This window comes from Bos taurus, chromosome 8, assembly GCF_002263795.3.
Source record: "Bos taurus isolate L1 Dominette 01449 registration number 42190680 breed Hereford chromosome 8, ARS-UCD2.0, whole genome shotgun sequence".
Taxonomy (NCBI): Eukaryota; Metazoa; Chordata; class Mammalia; order Artiodactyla; family Bovidae; genus Bos; species Bos taurus.
Genome location: NC_037335.1, coordinates 50,704,300 through 50,728,545, shown reverse-complemented (window position 1 = coordinate 50,728,545; position 24,246 = coordinate 50,704,300). Strand labels below are relative to the sequence as shown.

At 38.8% G+C, this 24,246-nt stretch overlaps 1 protein-coding gene across 2 annotated transcripts in view; it reads right to left on the bottom strand.

Moving 5' to 3' along the window:
• Nucleotides 1-24,246, bottom strand: part of RORB (RAR related orphan receptor B) — a 211,005-nt gene that overhangs the window by 41,848 nt on the left and 144,911 nt on the right. The window contains exons 2-4 of one of the 2 annotated variants that reach the window (NM_001192658.1): nt 14,379-14,464; nt 9,143-9,284; nt 1,638-2,039 (exon numbers count right to left, since the gene is read on the bottom strand). In NM_001192658.1, the coding sequence (NP_001179587.1) occupies nt 1,638-2,039; nt 9,143-9,284; nt 14,379-14,464 (630 nt within the window). Of the gene's footprint in view, nt 1-1,637; nt 2,040-9,142; nt 9,285-14,378; nt 22,672-24,246 lie in introns of those variants that run through there. The other variant, XM_015472501.3, reaches the window with a different exon arrangement.

Here is a 24,246-nt window from a genome sequence, read left to right as displayed (position 1 = left end):
CCCTGCCATAGGCTGAATTGCTGAGAGAGAGAAATAACGTTTCAGGTTTTGTAACTGTGTCACATCACGTCTTCCTCAGCCAGATGGGAGAAGTAGCCAAGATACATATGGCATGTCCTTCGTTATGTGTTCACATCAACTTTATTTAAAACACTCGTAGGCTTTGGGCTCCTACTCACTGTTTAGACAGAGAAGGTGACTGAACACGTGGTGGATAAGTGGAAACAGCTCAGAGCTACTGAGTGCTTACTGAGTGCCAAACGTGGCTCTGTTTTACATGTATGAACTCGTTGAATTCTTACAACAATGGTGAGATCTATGAGCTAGTACTTTTTGAGAAACAAATAGAATAAGCAAACTGGGATTGAGAAACTTGCTTTCCAGCTCAGATAATAGGCCACAGATCCAGGATTTGAATTCAAGTGGCCTAGTACCTTTTTTTTTTTTATTTTGGCCATGCCAGGGGCGACCTTAGTTCCCTGACCAGGGATTGAACCTGCAGTGGAAGTTCCCCTGCAGTGGAAGAGCAGAGTCTTAATGACTAGATCACCAGGAAGTCCGCAAGTGGCCTGGTTCTTAACCACTCTTTTCTGCTACCTCTTAGGGAGAGATCTGAGGAGGCCTCAGACTTCTGAGCTCCACACCGCTTTCCCCTGTGCACTGAATACTGCAAAGAAGCCTGCTAGAGCCACTGCCTGTGAGCTCCTCCGGGACACTGTTCACAGGCAGCTCTGTTACCCAGGAGGTAATGTGTTAAACTTACATCCATATTTTTATGGCAATTACTGAATAAAATCAACCAACTAGACATTTAACAGACTCTTAAGCTTAATAGGGTAAAAGAGTTGTGAGGAGAGAAGACAGAGCACATAGGCAGATGCACTCTTGAACACCACTCCTTTGCAAGGATGCTGCCAAAGCAAGAGGGTAGTGTTGCTCAGGCAGCTGTGCCTGGGACTTGCCCTGCTCAGTGGGGCTTATTTGTTGCTCTTCTGTAACTACAGTTTGTTTTTTTTTTTCACTGAACTCCAGATTTTATTTGGATTCCACCAAGTTTTTCAAGTCCTGTTTACATTCCAGATCCAAGGTGGACTATACTCTTTTTATTGCCAGTAATTCGGACTTTATTCCAACGTAAAATTCTTGAATTGAGATTTACAAGAGCCTTAGAGGTCTTCTGGTCTATCCTTCTGCCTCTCTACAGAAGGAAACTGACATTTGTCCCCAGTTATCTTAGAGAGTTGGAGCCCTATTCATTCACTTTCTTCTACATACTGCTTCTATATCCCTTAGCTATTTCACTTTTAATAGCATCACTTTGAACACTTGCTGAAATTTTGTTTATACCAATAACATTTTTCCTTCAGTGATGAACCCAAATCCAACAGATAGCATCTGTTCTTTACACATAGCATCTATTTATAATTTCTTCTTTCTTCCTTTGCTTGAAATAAACTTTTATGGGCCTTGGGAACAATGACAGTTATCAGACTATATTTTAAAATCAATTAGTTTTCTCATTAGAAGTCATGAAAGCAAGTAATTCACCTTAGACCTAAGAAAATGATCTTATGAAATAGGACCAAGGCCACTTCAAAGTAGAATTTCCAAAAATGTTCTGGAAGATTTCTACTTACCGATTTCGCTCATTGTTATCCCTGGTGCTAACTGCCCGTTGTTGAAAGAGCTATAGGTAAAAAGGTTGGGTACGGATGTGAGGTCATAGATAGGTTCTTGCTTTATCTGCTTGATTCCAGTCATGTCAAGTCCTGACTGATCAGGGGACGGCTGGCCGGAATCCACGTTGTAATAACCCTCGGACTTGGGCAGGTCTATGACGTGTCCATTGGCATATGTGCCACTGGCCTCATTGTTCAGGTTGCTGAGGCCATTGCTGATGCTGCTGCCATACACCCTGGCGAGGGCTTCTGCCTCCCCACTCTGCTGCTGCCGCTGCTCCTGCAGCCGCTGCTGGTGCTTCTGCACCTCAGCATACAGGCTGTCTCTTTGCTTCTTGGACATCCTCCCAAACTTCACAGCTGGCGGGAGACAAAAGTAGAAAACAGCACTTGTGGTTATCTCTCTCATTAACCACTGGGAGTTCAAGAGCTCATGATGACTGTCTCCTCAATATAAAATGTACAAAGTCCAAGTCCCAGAGCCCCTGAGTCCATTGGTTTGCACTCCACATTTGCTAAAAGGTTATGTTCAGGGGTGTCTGCCTTCTAACTTCATGGCAATGAGAAATACATCTATGAGTATTTAAATGTCTTCCTAGCTTAGACTTAGTTCTCACTATGCACATAAACCATTACACATTTCCTTGTTCTTTCTTACTTGTGGGGAAAATAAAATTCATAAAAATCTCAAACTACCACATAATATCTATTCAAATGTCAGCCAACACTCATCATTAACTTTCCTCCTAAGTGTTAGGATTTCTGGATTGTCAGCTAAGACCCTATTATTTCACTATTTTCTAAATAGCAGGTTGGGTAAGACCAAGGATGTAGAACAGGGTGAGAAACACAATTTTAAGTAAACCACATCATTTGCCTTCACTTCTCTACGTCTGAGTCTCTATTTCTGCTTTGCAAATAAGTACATCTGTATCATTTTTCTACATAGGAGCGTTATTACACAATATTTGCTTTTTTTCTTTCTGACGACTTCACTCTGTATGACAGTCCCTAGGTCCATCCCTGTCTCTACAAATAGCACAATTTAGTTCCTTTTAATGGCTGAGTAATATTCCATTGTATATATGTACCACATCATCTTTATCTATTCCTTTGTTGATGGAAATTTAGGTTGCTTCCATGTCCTGGCTATTGTAAATACTGCTGTAATTGTAGTATCTTTCAAACCTCTTTCCAAACCTCCTTGCTTTAGATTTCTATACACTCTAGGTGAAACAGGCTTCCCTGGTAGCTCAGCTGGTAAAGAATCTGCCTGCAATGCAGGAGACCCCAGTTCGATTCCTGGGTTGGGAAGATCCCTGGAGAAGGGATGCCTGCTCCAGTATTCTTGGGCTTCCCTGGTGGCTCAGATGGTAAAGAATCTGCCTGAAGTGCGGGAGACCTGGGTCTGATCCCTGAGTTGGGCAGATCTCCTTGAGGAGGGCATGGTAAACTACTCCAGTATTCTTGCCTGGAGAATCCCCAAGAACAGAGGAGCCTGAGCATCTAAGCACACTAGGTGAAACAGGTATTGTAGTGGATTGCCTGCTTTAATGACCCTGATGCTTTTTGCCTATGTGCCTTCTCTTTCTCATATAAATTTGCAATGCCCTTTCACTCTGTGCAGGCATCCTGCTCCACCTCTTTGACTCAGGGTCATGCTCTGGGCCCATGGGATATTGATGTATGTAAGGTTCCCTGGTGGCTCAGGTGGTAAAGAATCTGTCTGCAATGTGGGAAACCTGGGTTTGATCCCTGGGTTGGGAAGATCCCCTGGAGGAGGACCTGGCAACCCACTCCAGTATTCTTGCCTGGAGAATCCCCATGGACAAAGGAACCTGGCAGGCTACAGTCCATGGGGTCACAAAGAGTTGGACACAACTGAGCAACTAAGCATACACACGCACAAACAGAGGGCTTCCCTGGTGGCTCAGTGGTAAAGAATCTGCCTACAATGCAGGAGTCACAGGGGACACAGGTTTGATCCCCGGGTCACGAAGATCCTGTGGAGGAGGGCATGGCAACCCACTCCACTATTCTTGCTGGGAGAATCCCCATAGACAGAGGAGCCTGGCAGGCTACAGTCCATGGGTCGCAGAGTCGAACACGACTGAAATGACTTAGCACGCACACATGCATGCACACAATGCAAGCAGAGACTTACACAGTGCCTGTGTGAGCGCCTGAACTAGACTGCTGGAGGATAAGAGATGTGAAACACAGCAGAGCCATCTCAGTCAAAGCCAGCTACAATTAGGAGGGTTGTAGAACTAACCTGCAGCTGGTAAAAGATGTGGGAACGAACCCAGACAAGACCCTACATTTGTCAATTTTAGGTTCAGAATTCTGCTGTTAACCACAGACCTCACAATCAAAGCTAGCAGTGTCAAATAAGTATGCTGCCGAGTTCTTTGCCCTGGTAAATATCTGAAAACTCACTCAATGGTGAATAGTTATTCCTCTTCCAAAAAACTGACTTATCAAGTCACTGAACAACTTAAATATTTTCAAAGAAAAAACTTAAAGTTCCACTACATTTTGAAATTATCAGACTTCATCCTAAATCAAGGATTTTGCTGACAATGACTTCAGTATTAGTTTAGAATAAATTTTCCATTCATTTCAGAAACACAGATGAGCCAATTTTTCAGTTTTATGTCCCTTTCTATAGTAAGTGGTGACATATTTGGGAAAAAAAAATTACAGCACTTGGCAAAATAAACTTACTGAACTTTCCTGATAAATAAAAAATTCCTTCTCACTATTTGTAAATACATTTATTGTATTCATAGGCTTATTTTAGCAAAGGCTATATTACTATTATATTTTCAAGCAGCAGCATTCTTCTTTCCACTACCCATTAATCAGTACAACACGTGTTTTAAATGTTTGCCCCTCTCAAATTTGAATTATTCTATTAATGAGATTCACTTGAGTATGGAGGCAGCCTCTTGTTAAACTGCTAGCTCTCAGAGAAACTAGCACAGTTCTGTGTACATTGCAAGTGCTTCATAAATATTCAACAATGATAGTATTTGCTTGTGATGTGCTCTTAAGCCTGATTTTGATCCCACACTAGCAAAGAACAACTTTATGCAAATGTATTGGAAACTTTTTCAGGTCTACCTGAAATGGTAGGATTCCAAATGAAATGTCAGTTTTTTGGAGTAATTATAAAACAAAGTTGCAAACTCTGGGAGATGGTGAAAGACAGGGAAGACTGGTGTGCTGCAGCCCATGGGGTTGCAAAGAGTCAGACAGGACTCAGCAACTGAACAACAATGATAAAACAAAGATGGTGCTTCTTCAAAGATCGCTGCTTCCTACCACACAACTAGACACAAGCTTTTTTGTTTCAAGAGGAATTCAGTTGTTGAACTTATCATCTATGACTTTCCATAGTCATTTTTAAAATTATTTTATCTTTGGCTGTAAAGTTCTTTATGTTTATATCACACTACTTATCAAGGAAACCGGTCTTAATTTAACATTTAAATGTCAAGGATATGCCTTTTTTGTAGTGCTTTAAGATTTGTAGAAATAATCTGATTCTGTCTACCTAAAGCTAGTTATAATTTTGAAATATTCTTTCTCATCCTCCTCAGGTTCTACTTTGATAGAGTGTCCTGTGATGATGGAATGTTCCCTGTGCTTTTGAGTGTGGTAGTCACAAGCCGAATGTGGCTTTTGAGCACTTGAAATATAGCTAGTATGACTAAAGAACTGAATTGTGAATTTTATTTAATTTAAAAAAATTCATTTGAAAAACTTTTAATTGGAGGATAATTGCTTTACAATGAATGTCGTGTTGGTTTCTGCCATATAACAATGTGAATCAGCCATGATTATGTACATGTTCCCTCTTTCTTGAACGTCACTCCCACCCCTCACCCCATTCCACCCCCTAGGTTGTCACAGAGCACTGAGTTGAGCTCCCTGTGTTATATGACAACCTCCCAGTAGCTCTCTGTTTTACATATGGTAATATATATGTTTCCATGCTACTCTCTCAGTTCGTCCCACTGCTCCTTCCCCTGCTGTGTCCACAAGTCTAAATTTTATTTAATTTTAACAAATCTAAAGTTAAATAGTGACATGCAGATACCATATTGGACAATGCCATGCTGGATAAGAAGAAGCCAAACCTGTGACACCTGCCCCTGTAGGCAGCTTTCATGTTTTCATAGAGACATGCCATTTGGAGGACACATACTTAATTATTGCAAGGTAATTACCATGTTTTCCCTTTGGGGTGCAGTTTCTTCCTACTGATACAAAAACTTTTTCTGTTTATTTTTTTTTAAGTAGTACTAATACAACTGGAAATAGTTTACACTGAAGATTCCTACAGCTAACATTTGTGAAGGGTCCACTTTAAAAAAGAAATAAATACAATGGTGGAGAAGATTCAGTGGGTATACACATGCCATCACTTCACACACACATGTACATGCAATACCTTCCCCCTTTAATACACATAAACACATCTGTGTTTGCCAAGTGGATTTGACTTTTGATTCTTTGCCAATGCTAAATTTGAGCAAATTTGTTACTGCTGAGTTTGTCTTCTACTCATAAACCTGCTGTGGCTAATCCACCACTATAAAAGCTGAAATTCAGGAGAGAGTGAAAGTCCAGTGGAGTCAACAGTTATATCCAGCTGTCTACTAGTAGTCATGTTGCTTCAGTGACCGGCTATAGTGAAGTAAATATTCTTAGAGACAAGCATAACTTATAGAGAGTAAATGAAAAAACATAAAAATGAAGATGCCACTTTATGTCTGAGGGAAGCTGAATGGGGTGTTAGGTAGAAAAAAGTTTGATGTGAGACAACTTACTGTGGCTGCTGGTACTACTTCTAAAGCACTTTGAAAATGCTTGCTTCATCTGCAGAAGGTAGCTATAATAAATTAGTGGCAGACGACATGCCACCTCTCATTCTTGAGCCCTTATAGACATGGCTAATCAACCATAACCTCAGGACTTTGTAATCCTTTGATACCACATACTAGGCATTATCAATCAATAGGAGATAAACCCTATTTAGCTTCCCAGGTACTGAACTTGACAGACCTGTGTGTGCTAAGTCATGTCTGACTCTTTGCGATCCCCTGAACTGTAGCCTTCCAGGCTCCTCTATCCATAGGCTTTTCCAGGCAAGAAATACTGAAATTTTTGCCATCTCCTACTCCAGGGGACCTTCCTGACCCAGGGATCAAACCCATGTCTCCTGTGTCTGCTGCACTGGCAGGCTGATTCTTTAACACTGTACCACCTGGGAAGTCCATTTCCAAGTATTAGTGTGACTTACTTAGTTTATAAAGTACCCTTTATATTCAAGGCTTATAACAAACTCCCTCTATACAAATGATAAAGAAGAATTTGTTTTCCCTTAGAGAGAATCATTTTTTCCTTCTGTTGTACTTCCTTCTCCTCATTCCCAACCACTTCTATCACCCCTTAGTATTTCTTCTCATCATCAGTTTGACATAAGACATGTTTAGGAGGCAATTTGGATGACGTTCCTGGAAGCCTCAGGGTTGTTTCTAGACTTAAAATCAAGAAGAATCATTATTCTTAAACCTTAGCATCCTTAGGTACTGTGTTGCTTTTACTTGCATAGAAGTTTATGCTGCAGTAAATTTCTTCCCCCTTGAGAAGGAATTGTGGCTCTATCCATAAGCAGTCCTTCCCCTACCAATATATTTCTTTTATGTTGTGAGATTCAGATAATCTCTTAGATTTTGTAGGCTGATGTCACTAAATCTGCCTTGGACCAAATACCCATCCCTTGTCCATGATTCTGCTCACCAGCCCACACCAACGTGATCTCTCATTCCAAATACATACTTCCTTATATTGTGGGAAGAAGCACTGTTTCTCAGTGGGTTAGTCTCTCTGTATAATTGTTAATGGAGCTTTTCAGATGCTGTCAATTATTATGCCACTTTCAAATTATAAAAATGAAGTACAAAATCATCAACTCAAATTCCCACAGAATTTCACTAAATAAATTCTAAAAATCATTTAACCCCTACCTTATACTTTCTTCACTTTAGTAATGTATAAGTACACAGGGCTACAAATTTACCCTACAGAGTAAATGTATGTGATTAGCAAATTTAGAAAAACAGACAAAAAGATCGGCTAATGGAAAATTTTTGCAAACAATCTCTGTAGCTCTAGAATCTACCTATAAACTGAAGGACTCAATATCAGATTATTTTAATTTTTTGAGTCAAATATATCTTATTGGTGTACTTTTGTGCAAGGCAAATTTAGGTGAGCTAGAAATTAGAGAAATGGTAAGAAAAAATCAAGATGCAACTATCTGGAGAAGGCAAGCTAAGAAGTAAACAGTGTATATGTTTAGATATCTTCTAAGCAGAGCTAAATGTATCCAAATGACTAAAAGCCCTGAATTTATTTAATAGCTTATAAAATCCCTTTATACTAAGAGACAGTGAAGGCAATTAGCTAAATTTCTTTAAAATCTAGAAATATTGCTTTTTCCTTTTTTGGTCCATACCACCTTGAACTTCATTAGAGGGAGTGTGACCAGAGACACAGAAATCACAACGATTCACATAAAGAGAATAAGTATCAGGGACTTTGTCTGGTCTCAGGCTCTACATAAAAAATAGTTTCATGATTCATTCAGCAAACACTTAGGTGCCTGCTTTTACCCAGATCCTGAGGATTCAGTGGGAACTAAATAGAAATGACCCCAGGACTCAGGGCTGTTCATAATCCAGTATAGGAGTGCTATGGCCAGTGTCAGTGAACAGAATTTGTTTAGCTGAATACTTAAAAATGGAGGCAAAGCTAGATGAAATTCTTTGTGTGAGCTTATTTGTCCTCTTCATTAATCTAAGAAGGTGCCAAGCCACCCATTTGGGTTGGGTGTGATGGTAAAGTGCGCACTTGAGTCTATTCTGAGAAGGACACCATGTACACAACCCTTCTAAGACATGGAGTTCTGCTACAGCCTCTGCTATCTTCATCTGAGTAGGCCACATTCATAATGGAGCTTTTGGGTTTCCTATAGAAGCAAGTTTTGTTCCTTAGCATCTCCACATAATAAGCAACTTGTGCACTAGTCAGATTTACCCAAGTGGGCCAGGTCTGCCTGGAACTTTCCAGTTTTAGCTCAGAAACTCTCACATCCCAGGAAATCCCTCATTCACAGAGAAACCTGGACAAGTGGTCACCTTTCACCTAATCTAGTTAGCACAGGTTGTTTGGTGAGATACAGGAAAGTCTTTCCTTTCTTCCTATCTCATAGGCAAAATTATATATTCATATGCTCTTACTTTTCCTCGTAATACACTGCCAGCATGTAGCTTTCTTTACTTTGGATCCCCAATTCTCTTTGTCTAGAATTCTTCCAACCCTTTAAACAGATTCCAGCAAAGCACCCATTTGAAAGCCTTTAAGTAAGAAACAGGAAGGCAACGCCTTACCATCTCTTGACATTCCTAGAGCAAGACACTTCTGCAGTCGGCAGTGTTGGCAACGGTTTCTGTTGGTTCTGTCAATTAAACAGTTTCTCTGCCTCGGGCAGGAGTAAGAGGCATTGTTCTGCTGGCTTCTCCTAAAGAATCCCTAGAGGGAGAGAGAGAATGGGAGGGAGGTAGATTTATGAGAAGGGACCATTAACATATACTACAGTGAAAGTAACTGACTTCAATTTTTAAAACTCTTTGGCTACCTCTCCTTGGACAGCTTCCAGACATTTCTGTTGGAGAAAACTTGGACTCTGCCAAGATATGAAGGTATCATTCATTCATTCATTCATTAATATTTACTAAAGACATCTTTGCTGTTCTGTGTGAAGTAAAACAGAACCGAGTTCCTGCTTCCAGAGAGCAGTGGGAAAAGAGTGGCAGAGGAGAGTGTCACATACAGCAAAACTTGTTGGGGATAATGCGTGCGTGCTCAGTTGTGTCTGACTCTATGATTCTACGGAACATAGCCCACCAGGCTCCTCTGTTCATGGGATTCTTCAAGGCAAGAATACTGGAGTGGGTTGCCATGCCCTCCTTCGGGGGATCTTCCTGACTCAGGAATTGAACACATGTCTCTTAGGCTCCTGCACTGGCAGGCAGATTCTTTCCCACTAGCACCACCTGGGACAATAACACAGGCTTATGTCAAGGCTGTGTGAGTGAGGAACTTGGGGTACTGAGAGTGTGGGTTCAACAGATACCACTATCTTCTTAGTTTTTCAGATGCTTTTTCATTCATTTGGAAATGTTTGTGTTTGGCCAGAATGTATCTGGAAGGTTGTATTTCTAACCAATGCTGTACCTTAGAGTCAACCACATCTTTTGAATAAAGGAAATATGGTTTATAAACTGCCAATTAAAAAAAATAAACAATAAGTAAAAGCTGAATGAATGCCCTCTGCTTGATCTAGTTACTGAGTCCAAGCTCTCTCTGCTTGCAGCAAGATAGGCCAATAAACCCAGGAGACGAGGTGTTGAGGCAAGGAATACAACTTTATTTGGAAAGCCAGCTAACAGAAAAGACGGTAGAGTAGCATCTTGAAATAACCATCCTGTTGGGCCTGGATGCCAGATTCTTTTATGGATCAGAGATGGGGGGAGGTGAGGAAACAAAGTAAGAAGGCAATTTAATTCTTGCAGCTATCTCTTAGACTGGCAAGCCTCAGACAGGCAGATGTGTTAGTTTCACTTCCTTTCAGTCATTTCTTGGGTGGTGTAAAATGGAATATCTCCTGTCATATCAATAAACAAACATGCCACAGTTCTCTGTGATTCTGGTCCCCCAAATGTGAATTTCGGAGCCAAGCCATGTTGGTGGCCATTTCCCAAGCAAAGAACTCAAGACTGTCCCAGTCCTTCACAGGCAGGCAGGGTCAGGCTGTCTTCCTGTGAGTCAAACAAAGGCACCCTGGCCCAAGGGTGGGGGGTGTTGGTGAGGAAGGTGTGTCTCCCTGAGGCAGGCCATTATGTATGCCTCTAATAACAAAGGGGCAAAATAAATACTAAAGCCACAGAAGTAGATCCAGTATGGAGTCAAAATTAACCCATTCCGGTTACTGTCTGAGACTATAGTGAAATAGGAGGTCCTCAAGCAAGTAAGTTTAGGTCTTTCCGGTACAAAATGAACTGCCTTGGACCATACATCACCCTTATAAATAAATCCACAGCCAGCTGAGTTTATTTATTTATTTATTTTGTCTAATTCTTTGGCTACAATCCATGTTAGTTATCTTAGCAAAAATCCTAAATAAACATTTTCTCCAGAGATACGAAAGTTTCCTTCACCCTTTCATTTACCTATTTAATGTTTTCCCCATCACTCCTTGCTCTTAAATTGCAAAACAGCAAAGGTGCAAAGTGCTACAAACAAATAGATTAACCAAGAGAAATGTCAGGAAAAGATAACCTATAGTATTGTCTCTTGGAAGCAGGAAGCCTAGAAAAGGTTCAGGAGGGCTGACCAATGCCCACGATGCCCATCTTGCTGAGAGGTCTGGAAGTGGACACCTGACTTCTTCTGTCAAACAGCTTCCATGTTTCCTCAACTATCAACGGGAGGATAGAGCAGGGCTGGGACTAGGGTGAGGGTGGTGAGGCAACCATCCTGATCACATATTTAAGGGTTGCCCAAAGATGTGGCACTCAGAATAAATATTTTAACACTGATTTTAAATGTTAAGAATCAACATTAATGCACACCCCTCAAAAATTTAAATAAAAGCAGAATTAAAATTATCGATTTTCCTTTTGTCTTGGGCTTCCATATGGCTTGGCAAAGCACTGCAACAGAGAGCTTGGCCAATCTTGTGAAAAACTCAGAAAATGAAGCGTGGCCAAGTATCTCCTCTCTAAGGTTTTGTATTTATAAGCCCCAAGCCATTCAACAACAAGGACTAATTTTGCCCCCATAGTTCCAAGTGTATTATTTATTTAATGGACCAGTGGTGGCAAAATAAGATATCCAACTGTCCAGTTTGAAAGAATTCATGGAGCCCTTAAACAAGAGATCACATCCAAGCCCCCAGGGATTGAAATGATGTACTTCATCTACCGTGAAAGCTGTCAGAAAGCATAACCTCAGTCCATTGGTCCTGATTAAAGATGACTTGGAATTTACATTTTACAAAAAAAGTGTGCGGTTTTTATCTGTGGATACTCTAAGTGCCACTTAGCAAAGGAGTTGACAGAAAAGACTTTTTTTTGAAGTCACAGCTACAGCCCTAATTTAAGGCCAATTTGACATTAATTGTAAGGCATTTCTTGCTTATCTGTTGCTCATTATTGCAAATGAGGTTTTTGGCATGAAAAGGAGATTTCGTTTTAAATTTTTATTGAATGAAAAGGAATCTGAACAAGTGCACATGCTGAAATGATGTTTTTTAATGTGGGTTGCTTATGTTGACCTGAAAACAGGATTATGAAAATTCAGAGACTGATACTAAATGTGCTGACATTGATATCTTATTCTGAGCAGAATTTCTTGAGTTTGCTATTTGGAGAAAAATGTAGCATATTTACAAATGTGGGTTTTTCCATGAAATAAAAAACTTTGTGTGATGTACAATGTCATTTTGACTAAAACCTCAGAATATGCTTCAAAATAACAACACAAGTTCTTTGAATCTGGGTTCCTTCTTTAAATAGAAAGGATGACAGGAACCTAAACACTCATTCTTGGCTATTAACCTGTTGGAATATATTTGTTAAGTAGTTCAATAGTTTAAAAATTACTGCCTAAAACTGTTTAGCTCCTTAGCATGACCACAGATTCATATTTTGAAATCAGACATTTTCTAAATCCAGCTGTAAACAATGAAACAAAACATTTCCACTTTGACAGTGGTCTAAAATCACCATCTCCATGATGATGGTGTTAGTCACTCAGTTCTGTCTGACTCTTTGTGACCCCATAGACTGGGTCCTGTCAGGCTCCTCTGTTTATGGAATTCTCCATGCAATAATACTGGAGTGGGTTGCCATTCTCTTCTCTAGGGCATCTTCCCAACCCAGGGATTGAACCTGGGTCTCTGGTATTGCAGGCAGATTCTTTACCATCTGAGTCACCAGGGAAGTCCTTTATTTTTTTTCCATGGATAGTGTGTAAACTAGACCAGAGCTCTTAAAATTGTATAATAAACCAACACAGTGGGGTTGATTTCACTGGAGAGGGGTCTGATTCCCAAATTATTCCTTTCTATGAAGAAAATTGTCTATCTGCTTGCAGGAAGTAATAACTTATTCTAAGAGAGTAAAAAAATTGCTGATCTGTAATTTTGCTTTATTATTTCATGAGATAAGTTGAGGCACATTAAGGTAGATAGCATGCAATTCTGAATTATAGGCCTGCAGAAGAACAGAATAAAAGGCACATCTCATGATGTTCAAATATGGATTATTGTTTATCACCTCTAAAGCAGGTTGGTATGTTGCTGCGTTAGTACATTTGTGTTATTCTTCCCCCTCTGCATTCCCTCTCCTGACTTTATTTTCATTTATTCCTTTTTTCCCCTTTCCTCCCAGTTTCAATTCCAGAAATTATACTTCTTCGAGACTGTTATGAAGATACTGCCAATTTTTCACATAGCATGACTATCTGAGTTTCAGTACATTTTGTTTCATTTATATCTGAACGTCTTATAAGATTAAGGGTGGTTCTTAGAATCTGTGATTGTGCCACATCTCCTTCATTCTACTGACCTTAAATTAATGATTCATTCAGCTTGCATCTTTGATTGAAAATATAATTGCTTTTGCCAATAACTTTGCCAGTCTATCAATTTCCCTTCCTGGACTATAGCTTCATTTCATTTGTTCTGGTTACACAGTGCCCTTTTAAATTAGTTGTAGAACTGTTTTCATTTCCCCTTGATATTTAGTCTCTCATCTTTCCTATCTTCTAAGGATTGAATTTAAACATTTACTCTTAAATTTCAAATTTCTCTTATTTTGGATTAGTCTATATTAACTGCTATTCCTCCAGTTTTAAGATTTTAAAAATCACCTTGCTTATAGGAATTGGAAGAATTAGTTGGATTTGTCATGGAGGGGAACACTGGACTGAGAATGAAAAAGAAAAAGTTTGTTCATGTTCTCTCATGAACTAGATCAGTGATATTGGCCATATGACAGAATCTTGTTAATAACTCAGGACCTCTTTGATGAAATCGAGGCAGATTATTTTTAACTGACAAGAGGTTATCTGCTCCACTTTTAAGATTTCATACTTCTAGTTTTTTTTTTTTTCTGAAATATGAGAATAAAGGATAGTCACAAGCATATTGCAAATGTTACTTTGACTGCTTTCTCAAGCAGATAAATAAATACAGGCCCATTAACTTATAATCTTTATTTTAAATTTTAATGTTGATATAAATGTGCTGGAGTTTACTGGACACAAGATGTTAATACAGCACATCAGTATTTATATTTTGGTACATGTGAATAACTGAGGCTTTTAAATAGCAATCCGTTTCTAAGCAGCTCCTGATGAGTTAGACAATGACAAAAAGGTGAAAGGCCAAATAACAGAAAATCAACCCACCCACCACCAAGCAAGAATTCCTGAGTGTCAGCAGCAGGATAAGAATCCTTTAGCAGGCCTTTCAGGAGCTGTCACCTCTTGCATCGTGAAGCACACAGACGCCTGAGGCCAGCACAGACGCTGTCAGCTGTGCCTTGTTAGTGCCCGTACCTTGCAGCCTTCACACGTGATGACTCCGTAGTGGATCCCAGAGGACTTATCGCCACAAATTTTGCATGGTATCACTTCAATTTGTGCTGAAAGGGGAAAACAGACAGTTTTGAGCTTACAGAGTTGTCTTCCTTTCACCCCCACCATCTCCCTCCTCACTTCTCCCATGACTCAGTGTGGAAGACTCAGTGTTCGGGGTGGGCGGGCTGTAGGGTCATCTATTCTACCTGAATGGCTTCCCTAAGCTTCTTCTAAGTAACCTGGTGGTTGTCAGTCCCCCAGTCATGTCTGAGTCTGTGACCTCATAGACTGTAGCCTGCCAGGCTCCTCTGCCCATGGGATTTTCCAGGTAAGAATACTTACGTGGGTTGCTATTTCCTCCTCCAGGGGATCTTCCCGACTCATGGATCTAACCTGTGTCTACTGCGTCTCCTGTATTTGGCAGAGGGATTCTCTATCACTGAGGCACCTGGGAATCCCTTTCTAAATAAAGGGCATCGATTTACATTGTTTGTTTTGTTTTCCTTAACCTAGAAAATGTAACCGGGGACTAGAAGTTTTCTAAACTTTTGGTTTCATTGTTTTTTCCTTTTCAAACTTCATGTAGTGTGACTTAAAAATCTCTTGAACCTGTGGTTTTGGTTTTCTTTTTGTATTTCAAACTTTAAGTCACTGAGAATGATCACATTACCTTTTTCAATGATATTTTAAATGAGCAAATAAAGCAAAACTGGAAGGGGTAGAGGTGATTTCATACACTAAATGGCTGGAGGTTTACTTGTGAAAATACCAACGAAGAATCTGTCCAATATTTATTGAGTATCTATATATCCACTAAAATAATAAAGGCTGTTGACATAAGATATACTAATGACACCAATTATCTAATCAATAAACCAAAATTCATACATGGAGATATCAAGGAAAAAATGATAAAGCATATGGGTACATGCTAAGTCACTTCAGTTGTCTCCATCTCTTTGTGACCACCAGGCTCCTTTGTCCATGGGATTCTCCAGGCAAGAATACTGGAGCAAGAATACAAGAATACTGCCATGCCCTCCTGCAGGGGATCTTCCTGACTCAGTGGTCAAACCAGAGTCTCTCAGTCTCCTGCACTGGCAGGCAGGTTCTTTACCACTAGCGCCACCTGGGAAGCCCAAAGCATGTGGGTACTATCACTTCAATAGGACTGAAACAATTTCACTGGAGATAAAGATATTTTGATTTTGAAAACTGTGTAGGAAGTGTGAGGCAAAAGGTATTTCTGCAAGCAGGATGGAACTGAGATGGCCCCGAATGATTGTGGCTTATGATCACTGAGACAAGCAACTTGGCTTTAATGGAAACTTGGGTCATAAAATTGGATAGAGGGAGTGATATCAGATTATGAAGTTCCTGGGGATCAGGCAGAAGAATTTTCACCTGACATCACTGGCTATAAGGAATCAAAGACATGAATGAAGAAATGGCAAAAGTGGTGGTTTGGTTACTTTAGAAGGGTAAGTTTGGCAGGCTGACCAGAAACAAATGGAAGACAATTAAAATTCCCAACCTGGGTGTCAGGAGCTGAAAGCGTGAATTACCTTACTAGCAGGATAAATGCAGAAGCAGCAGCAAATAGAAAGATAGACCAATGGAAGAAGTGAGAAGATAAATGAAAGAGGTGGAAACTGATGAAGAATCAAAGGTGACTTATAGCTTCCTAGCCTTCAGTGTAGGATTAAATAGAAGACTTGACATAAATGGGTGGTTGGTAGGGCAATTCCTTTGTGGAATATGGTAGGGCATAGGATTTACATTTTGCACGTGTGCAATTTAGTGTCATGTCTTACAGAACACGTATAGAACCTCTTAGAAAGATGATTTTAAGTCATCATCTTTGAGGTTATGGATGAATCCATGATATAAACTTTATTTAGAATGTAGTAGTTCCCATGTCTCTGATAGTATTCTCAGTGTTGTTAAAATTATACACACTAGGAAGATCTGCTATTCCCACTCCCAATTTAAAATAATTATGCAAAGTATGCTTCAAAATGCTTTATACATCAATCTGCCACTTGGATGCTTTCATGCAGTTTCTCACCCTTGAATATGCAAAACAAATATGCAATGACATAACCCTCTTTTTCTTACCATTCTACTTTAAAAAATAATGTAGCTTTAAGTATTAAAAAATACTTAGCTTTAGGGAAGTACAGTAAATTTTTTAAATTAAATATTTCAGAATAAGTTCAAATCATCTTTATAAGCAAAAAATTCAGTGTTATGTCTCTATTTTTCAGATGAGAATACTGAGGATTTAGGTCATTAATGATGCTCTTAAGGTGACTTGGGAAAAAAACATGGAAATTAGCTGCTTGTCCTGATAGTTCATTCAGTAACCCTTTCACTGCCTCCCACAAAGATAAAATACAAACACAATTTTGAATTCCTATATTATTCAAATATAGCAGTTAAAGAGATAAAAATAAAAATATCAGAAGAGGAGACAAATGCAAAGAAAAAAAACTTACTAGACTAAGTATTTCTATTTCCTTCTCTTCTTATATATGAACTAGTATTTGTTTTCAAAATTTTGTGACATGAAAAAAATGTGAGATTTTATATCATTCTGTTCTGTTCTGTTCCCCTGGATTCCAGTCCCTAATCTGTTAATGATTGGACCAAGGGAAAAAAAAAAAAACAACTCTGATCTCGTTTTTTGGTTTAGAAAAGTTTAGCTGACAAACTTCATAGATTTGTGAGGATTAAATGAGTTATTTTCACCTTGTAAATAATAAAGAGCTACAAAATGTCAGTCTTCATCACAATCAAAAACATCATCCTTAGCTGGTATTTCTGATGCTTTTGAACAAAAAATATAAGACACATTCCTTTATTAAAAATCTTACCATTAAAAAGCCCAAATGAATGACACTATAAGTTATTTGTACTTTTTTTTTTTTTTTTTGAGTAACATTTCCAACTGCGGATTTTTTTCAGTGATTGAAAAACTGACTAAAAATGCCAGGTATCCATTGTACAGTTGTTAGGCTTATATGATATTAAGTCAGAGGCACTCTTTGCATAAATTACTCCCCAGGGAGTAACTTACACGTGGGGAGAATCTGCTTCAATAAGTTCTTAATTATAAAATGATCTAACTCTAAAGGAAATGAAAATAGAGGTAATTTGCCCCCTGGGGTGAGAGAAGATGTTTTGGAAAGCCACAAAGGTTATCTTACACAACTTCGGAAATACAAATGGGATAAGGAATGATTCGATAGAGCATCTGCATATTTATACATATTTATAATTCTAGCTCAACATGTAATCCTGAAGAACCATAAACATTTCAACGGTATTTTTAAAGAGAAAGAAGTCCCTGAAAAGTGTATTTGTGTAAAGCTGTATGTGGGAAGGGAGTTACCAGTTTGGAAAACCTACGACCATTTTTATCTACTATGGTAGAATAGATCGTCTGAGGTTTTTATAGGTGAAGGTGAATTTCAATAATTTAAAGCATGAATCCTTCTCCTTTTCTCTCGTTTAAAATGCACTGCTTTGGAGCTACAGCTTCATAGTTCACACTATGTGTTTTATAAAGCACAGCTCCATGGCAGGGTATTTCAGACACTAGGACAACACATCAGATCAGTGCTTCAGTGTTTGCCATTTCTAAGCATCTTGCTGCTATACTTGCCATCATTTCCTGTGTGACTCTCTTGCAGTGGCTGCAGATCTAATGACAAACTATTTATCATGGTTTCAAAGTGGATATCTAGGGAGGATTTGGTGGCCTGGACCTCACCAGCTGTGACAATGATGGTGATAGAGACTGAGGAGGAAGTTCACTTCCATACTTTTGCTGGATTTGTGGATTAATTCAACAGCAGCTTCTGAGAGACAAATTTAGAGGGGTTGAAATGCCCTGAGAGATGGCTTGAGACATGCACATTTATCAGGTTTTCAATTTCTTATATTGTCCTTTCACTTACATTTTTCTATGGTAAAGCTTTGCGGAGATTAGAGTTAATTTTTATTTACCAATTAAACTTTTTTCTTTATAAAAGTGATCCTATATCTTTTCTTTGGAAATGATATTCTTATAGTGCAAAAGAATGCCAGGGGAGATGTTATATAATTTTATGTTTTACTTCATATTAGAATAATTTATGATGTACAACTAACTTAATATCCCCTGAGTTGGCAGGCAAACCCTATTCAACAATCGAGTAGTAATCCAGATTTGTCTCCCTTTTTGAAGACGGCAGTTCTCACCCTGGCATACTCCTGAGGGTCCTTCCTAGGGAGCCTTACCGCAACATCACTCAAAGTCACCATGCTTTTCATTCTTCCTGCTTCTCAAAATGTACATATCTTTAGTTCTTCTCCTTCAGAAGCCCCTGCTGTAATACCAGGTATTAAGGTTAAATAAACTAATCCAGGCTAATGAATTAACTAGAAAAATGAATCACTTTAATACATCAAAATACCTTAACTGTTAAAAGCATCCATCAGGAATCATAGTGATAATGGGCCTTTTAGGTACTCTCTGTTTGGAGGCAACATTTTTTACTGTGTGTACTCCTGTGGCATTCCTTTCTACCATGCCAACTCTTATACCTCAACCCAGCCATTTTTATATTCTGGGCATTTAAAATCCATTGAGGACAGACTCCAGGTCATACTTCTTTTTAAATATTTTCTATGGACCCTGAAAGAGAATTTTTCTTACTCTTTAAAGCAGTTAGTCCTAATTTTTTTCTTTCAATACAACCAACAGATTTAACATGCCCTTTTATGAAAGAGGCTTTAAGTAATACTGATTTTCTGTATTTGGGATGAGGAGAAGAAATAAAAATCTCTCAAGATTGGAGTGGGTATGTATTTTGAAAAAGGCCCCCAGGTGATTCTGATATGATAAAAGACTCCCACTGAGAATTAAATGAATCAAATTATTAACAAGGTATTCTTTGTAGCACATAAACCATCGGCAAAGGAAGTAAAATCTTGGGATAAGGCCAGAATCTGAGAATACTAAGGAGTGACCCGTAATTCTCTCTGTATTTTCTGGCTTTCATTTGGGGGCTATACTTGCAGCATCTTTTGTTTTCTTAAGGGAAATAAGAATCATCTACCCAGGCTATGATAACTTGCAGTCCTGGACACTAGGTTTGCCTGTCAGATCCTGGTTCCCAGAATTTTACAGTTATGTTAAAATTGGACAGTGCAGGAAGAACTCTTAATGCCTGAGTGAAGCCCAATTTGCATATGTAAAAATTTCCAATAAAGATGACCATTTTGGTTAAAAATCTTTTTGCAGATGGTCTCAGTAGCCCAAGTTGTATCTCCTACTCAAATTATATCTCATCTATCATATGTGGCCAATCTGAATTAAAATCCCTGTTTGTACTCTTTTTCTCTCTCACTGGCAGATTAAGTATTTACCTCTAATAGGTACAAAACTTTCTGCTATCAGATAGCAACAATCCCCAAGGATGAAGCTGGTATTCCTGAAATCTGGTTCCACTGTAACTTTGATTTATCAGAAAACAGCCTGAAGATTGGGGTGGGATGAAAGTGTAGACAAATGACACCCTCAGGAAGAGAGTAAAAGCCTTTGAGCTTTTGTCTTTGCATCATGCTATGTGGTGATTTGAAGAGATTCCTGATAGTAGATCAGGTTTGTGTTCTCATTTATCTCATCAGGGCACACAGCATCTTAATCCCAGCATCCTGCTAAAATACCAAATACAGTGCGTGAAATTCAGTGTACTTTAGTTCCTACTGGAATGCCCTCACATCTATCAGCATCGGGGTTCCTCTTTCTTCTCAAGCTCTTCTCTGTATATTCTGCGTGGTGGTCTCTGTGAGCCCTCAGTTCCATTCAGTTGACAGACAGCTTTTGAATGATCTAAAGATGACATTTACTTTTATATCACTGTATTTCTCTAAACTGTATATCACTGAAGCTAGAGTTACAAAAACCTTACTATCATATGATAATGGCAAAAAGTGATTTTTTTCAAAGGCATAATTTATAGGATTATCATGAAGGAAGTTGATTTATCTTTTGCATTTGAGCACTTATCCTTGAAGAGCTACTTGCCCTCAGACTCCCCAGAAGAGTGAAACAAGAGAGAACGAGACCAACAAAGAACGAAGAAAGAAATTAGTATTATTATTAGTAGCGTTATTGATAAAAAGTTAAATATCGCCTTGGAAGCAAAGCAAATCACTTTTATAAGTCATAGTGGTTTCAATTAATTTCCATTAAGTACATCTTGTCCTGTCAAAGTTTTAATTATAATGAGCTAATGTGTGTGTAGGACCTGACATCATTCAGATTGAAAGCAGCTAATTGTGTCCAGCTGTAAATATACAGCTAAAGTGTCCCATGCCCACTCACAGTGGGGTCTGTAGACCAGTGGAAGGACCTGGAGCATGTTAGAAATGCAGACTATCAAGACTTGCCCGGGCCAATTGCAACAGAATTTGCTTTGTAACAAGCTTCCAGAACAGCATTCAAGTTTGAGAACAAATGTTCTATGATGTCCAGGTAACTACAGTTGTAGGTACTATGAGAACTGATAGAATTTTTAATTTCCCTGACATTATGGGAAATTAAAAACTACACAGGATTCTGGGAAAGCAGATTCTGCTATTGTCTTTTAGGCATTTCTCTTTTGTTCAAAAGGCAGTAGGACAATTGAAGGATTAGTTACAAAAAACACTGGTCATTAATTGACAAGGCAGAAGAAAGAAAAGCCAGTGTGTGTGTATTCCCAGAAACATCCCGCATTACTGTAATGCATACCCAGTGTTCATTTCTCAGGTTCTTTTGCAGATTTAACGACTGTCGGCTGTGCCTGCATCTTTTGCGTGTTGTAACACTGCGTGGTGGTGTGTTCTCCCTCTACTGTGGACATGCTCTTAGTTGCTCTGGCTGCTAGTTTTACTCTCCCAATACTCAGTTCAAAAATGTCTCGCCTGAGAAGATGAAACAACAGTTTTTCTGTTTTAAAAATTGAATCACACCAAGTTTGCTTCTTTTGTGAAAGGTAAGACGGTCAAGTGACATTTGAAACAGAAACGAACTCATTTTAGCTACCCATGGTAATTCTGGGAATAAAACATTTGAAAAGCTGCCCCATCTCATGGAGGCAGATTAGTTAACACAGAATTCAACAGTCATGATGGATACTCATCACATTCCTCTCCTCTATCATAACGCTGTCTTGAGACCTGCTACTCAGAGTGCGGTCCCTGACGAACAGCGATGTGGCGTTGCCTGAGTGCTTGATAGAAATGAGGGCACTTAGGTCCTACTCTAGACCAATGTAATCAGAATCTGCACTGTTAAAGAATTACTGCGATGCATATGCACAGCACACTTTGAGAAATTCTGAAAGAGAGAAAGGAAAGATATTCTACAATTTAACTCTCAGGGTGTCTGTCTCCTAAGCTCCAATTCTCTGTGAAGAGAACTTTATATAAGACAAAAAGGGCATGTTATCTGTTTTGATAGCTGTTCTCCATTTATAAAAAGAAGAAAACAGCATTTTGCTTCAGTGAAAAAACTTGTCTCTCTTCAGTTCCTTAAGTTTTTCTGAGCCCTTTTCTCTAGTTTTTGTTTAACTGAAAACTTCAATAGCAAGTTCAGGTTTATGTAGAACCAGCTTCACTGATGGCTGGCAAGACGGAGAAATTCCACACACCAGGTCACATGGATGATTCAGAGTGACCAGGCAGAGTTCACTCCCTGGAGAAAAATTCAAAAAATTCTCCATTCAGAAGATGAAAAAATATAACTTTTCTATGTTAAAAATCTAATTGCACTCAGAGAATGAAGAGAAGTCACAGACTGAGACAAAATACTGTAAAATACGTATGTGATAAAAGACTCGTACGCAAAATATTCAAAGAGCTCTTAAACCTCAAAAACTGGGCAAAAGGTCAAAACCGACATCTCACCAAAGAAAGATGCTCAATATTATATGTTGTGTATTAGTCACTCAGCTGTGTCCTACTTTTTACAACCTCATGGACTCTAGCCTGCTAGGCTTCTCTATCTATGAAATTCTCCAGGCAAGAAGACTGGGGTGGGTTTTCACTTTCCTACTCCTGGGGATCTTCCTGACCCAGGGATTGAACCTGGGTCTCAGGCAGATTCTTTACCATCTGAGCCATCAGGGAAGCCCATCATATATTATTAGGGAATTACAAATTAATATTTTAATATTAATTAGTTAATATTAACAGTGAGATGCCACTACACAGTTGTTAGAATGACTGAAATCTAAAAAAAAAAAAAAAGACAATACCAAATGCTGGTAAGGATGCAGAATAAAGGGAACTTGTTGCTGATGGGAAAGCAAAATGGTACAGCCACTTTGGAAGACAGGTTGGCAGTTTCTTACACAGCCACATGATGTTACCATATGACTCGGCAATTCCTCTGTTAGGTATTTACAAGTGAGTTGAAAACTTATGTCTACATAAAAACCTGCAAATGGATGTTTATGGCAACTTTATTCATAATTACCCCAAACTGGAAACAAACAAGATATCCTTCAATAAGTGAGTGGATAAACCCACTATGGTACATCCAGACAATGAGCTATTATTCAGTGGCTAAAAAGAAATGGGCTATCAAGCCATGAAAAGATAAGGAGAAACCTTATATGCATATTGCTCAGTGAAAGAAAGTCTGAATAGGCTACTTACTATATAACAGCTTGGAAAAGGCAGAACTCTAGAGACAGTAAAAAACAAACAAACAAAAACAACAGCAGTTATCCCAGCTTTGGAAGATAAATAGGTGAAACACAGAGAATTGTTAGGGTGGTGAAACTGTTCTATGGGATACTATAATGATGGATACATGTCTATGCATCTGTTGAAACTCATAGAAACCCACAGAACAGTACAATACTAAGGATGGACGTTAATCTAAACTACGGACATAGTTAATAACAAGTCAGTATTGGTTGACTAATTAATTGGTTCTTTATTATATCACACTAATGCAAGCTATTAATAATGGAGGAAATTGTATATGAGAGGGTGGGTAGACTTCCGCTCAATTATTCTGTAAATCTAAAACTGCACTAAAAATTCTAGTAAATATTAAAAATAATTGAATTACTGAAAAGTGCTTCTTTTAATGGAGGTGGTGAGAATTGTCTGAGACAGCCCAGCAAAGGCAATTCAGCAAACATTTGTTTTAGGTCACAGATACATGCAAACCAACTTTCTATCTTCAAAGTGAGTACAATGATTGTACAGCCGCACACAGGTCTACATGACCTTAACACAGGGCAGACAGAAGAATGCTTAAATAAACCTGGAAGAAGAAATACATTGGTTTCAACCAGAGAAAACTGGCAAGACTTGGCGGATGAGGTGGCTTTTGAGCCAGGTCTTAGAGAGAGAGCAGGGTAGTTAATGGAGTTAAATGAAAAATAAATAGTAGCAGAATTCTTTTAGGATTATCAAATAATTATGCTTTTGTCTGTAGGCACATATGTCAGGTTGAGTCATATAAATTTGCCACCCTTTTGTGCAAGGAGACAGGCAACACTGCCAGTTCCTTGTGATTCAACCCAGTTTTACTGTTCAGTATGCTCTAAGATGTGGTTCCTATACCATGTTCTTTTCAAGAATATTTGAAAAGGCCAATTAAAAGGGATATATATTAGAGAAATATAAAAATAAAGCCACTAAATTGTATATCTGAAGGTAGGATTTTCCTGTCAGTCCAGTGGTTAAGACTCTGAACTTCCCATGTAGGGGATGCAGGATCGACCCCTAGTCGGGGAACTAAAATCCCACATGCTGTATGACACAGCCAAAAATAAAATCAATAAGTAAAAATTAA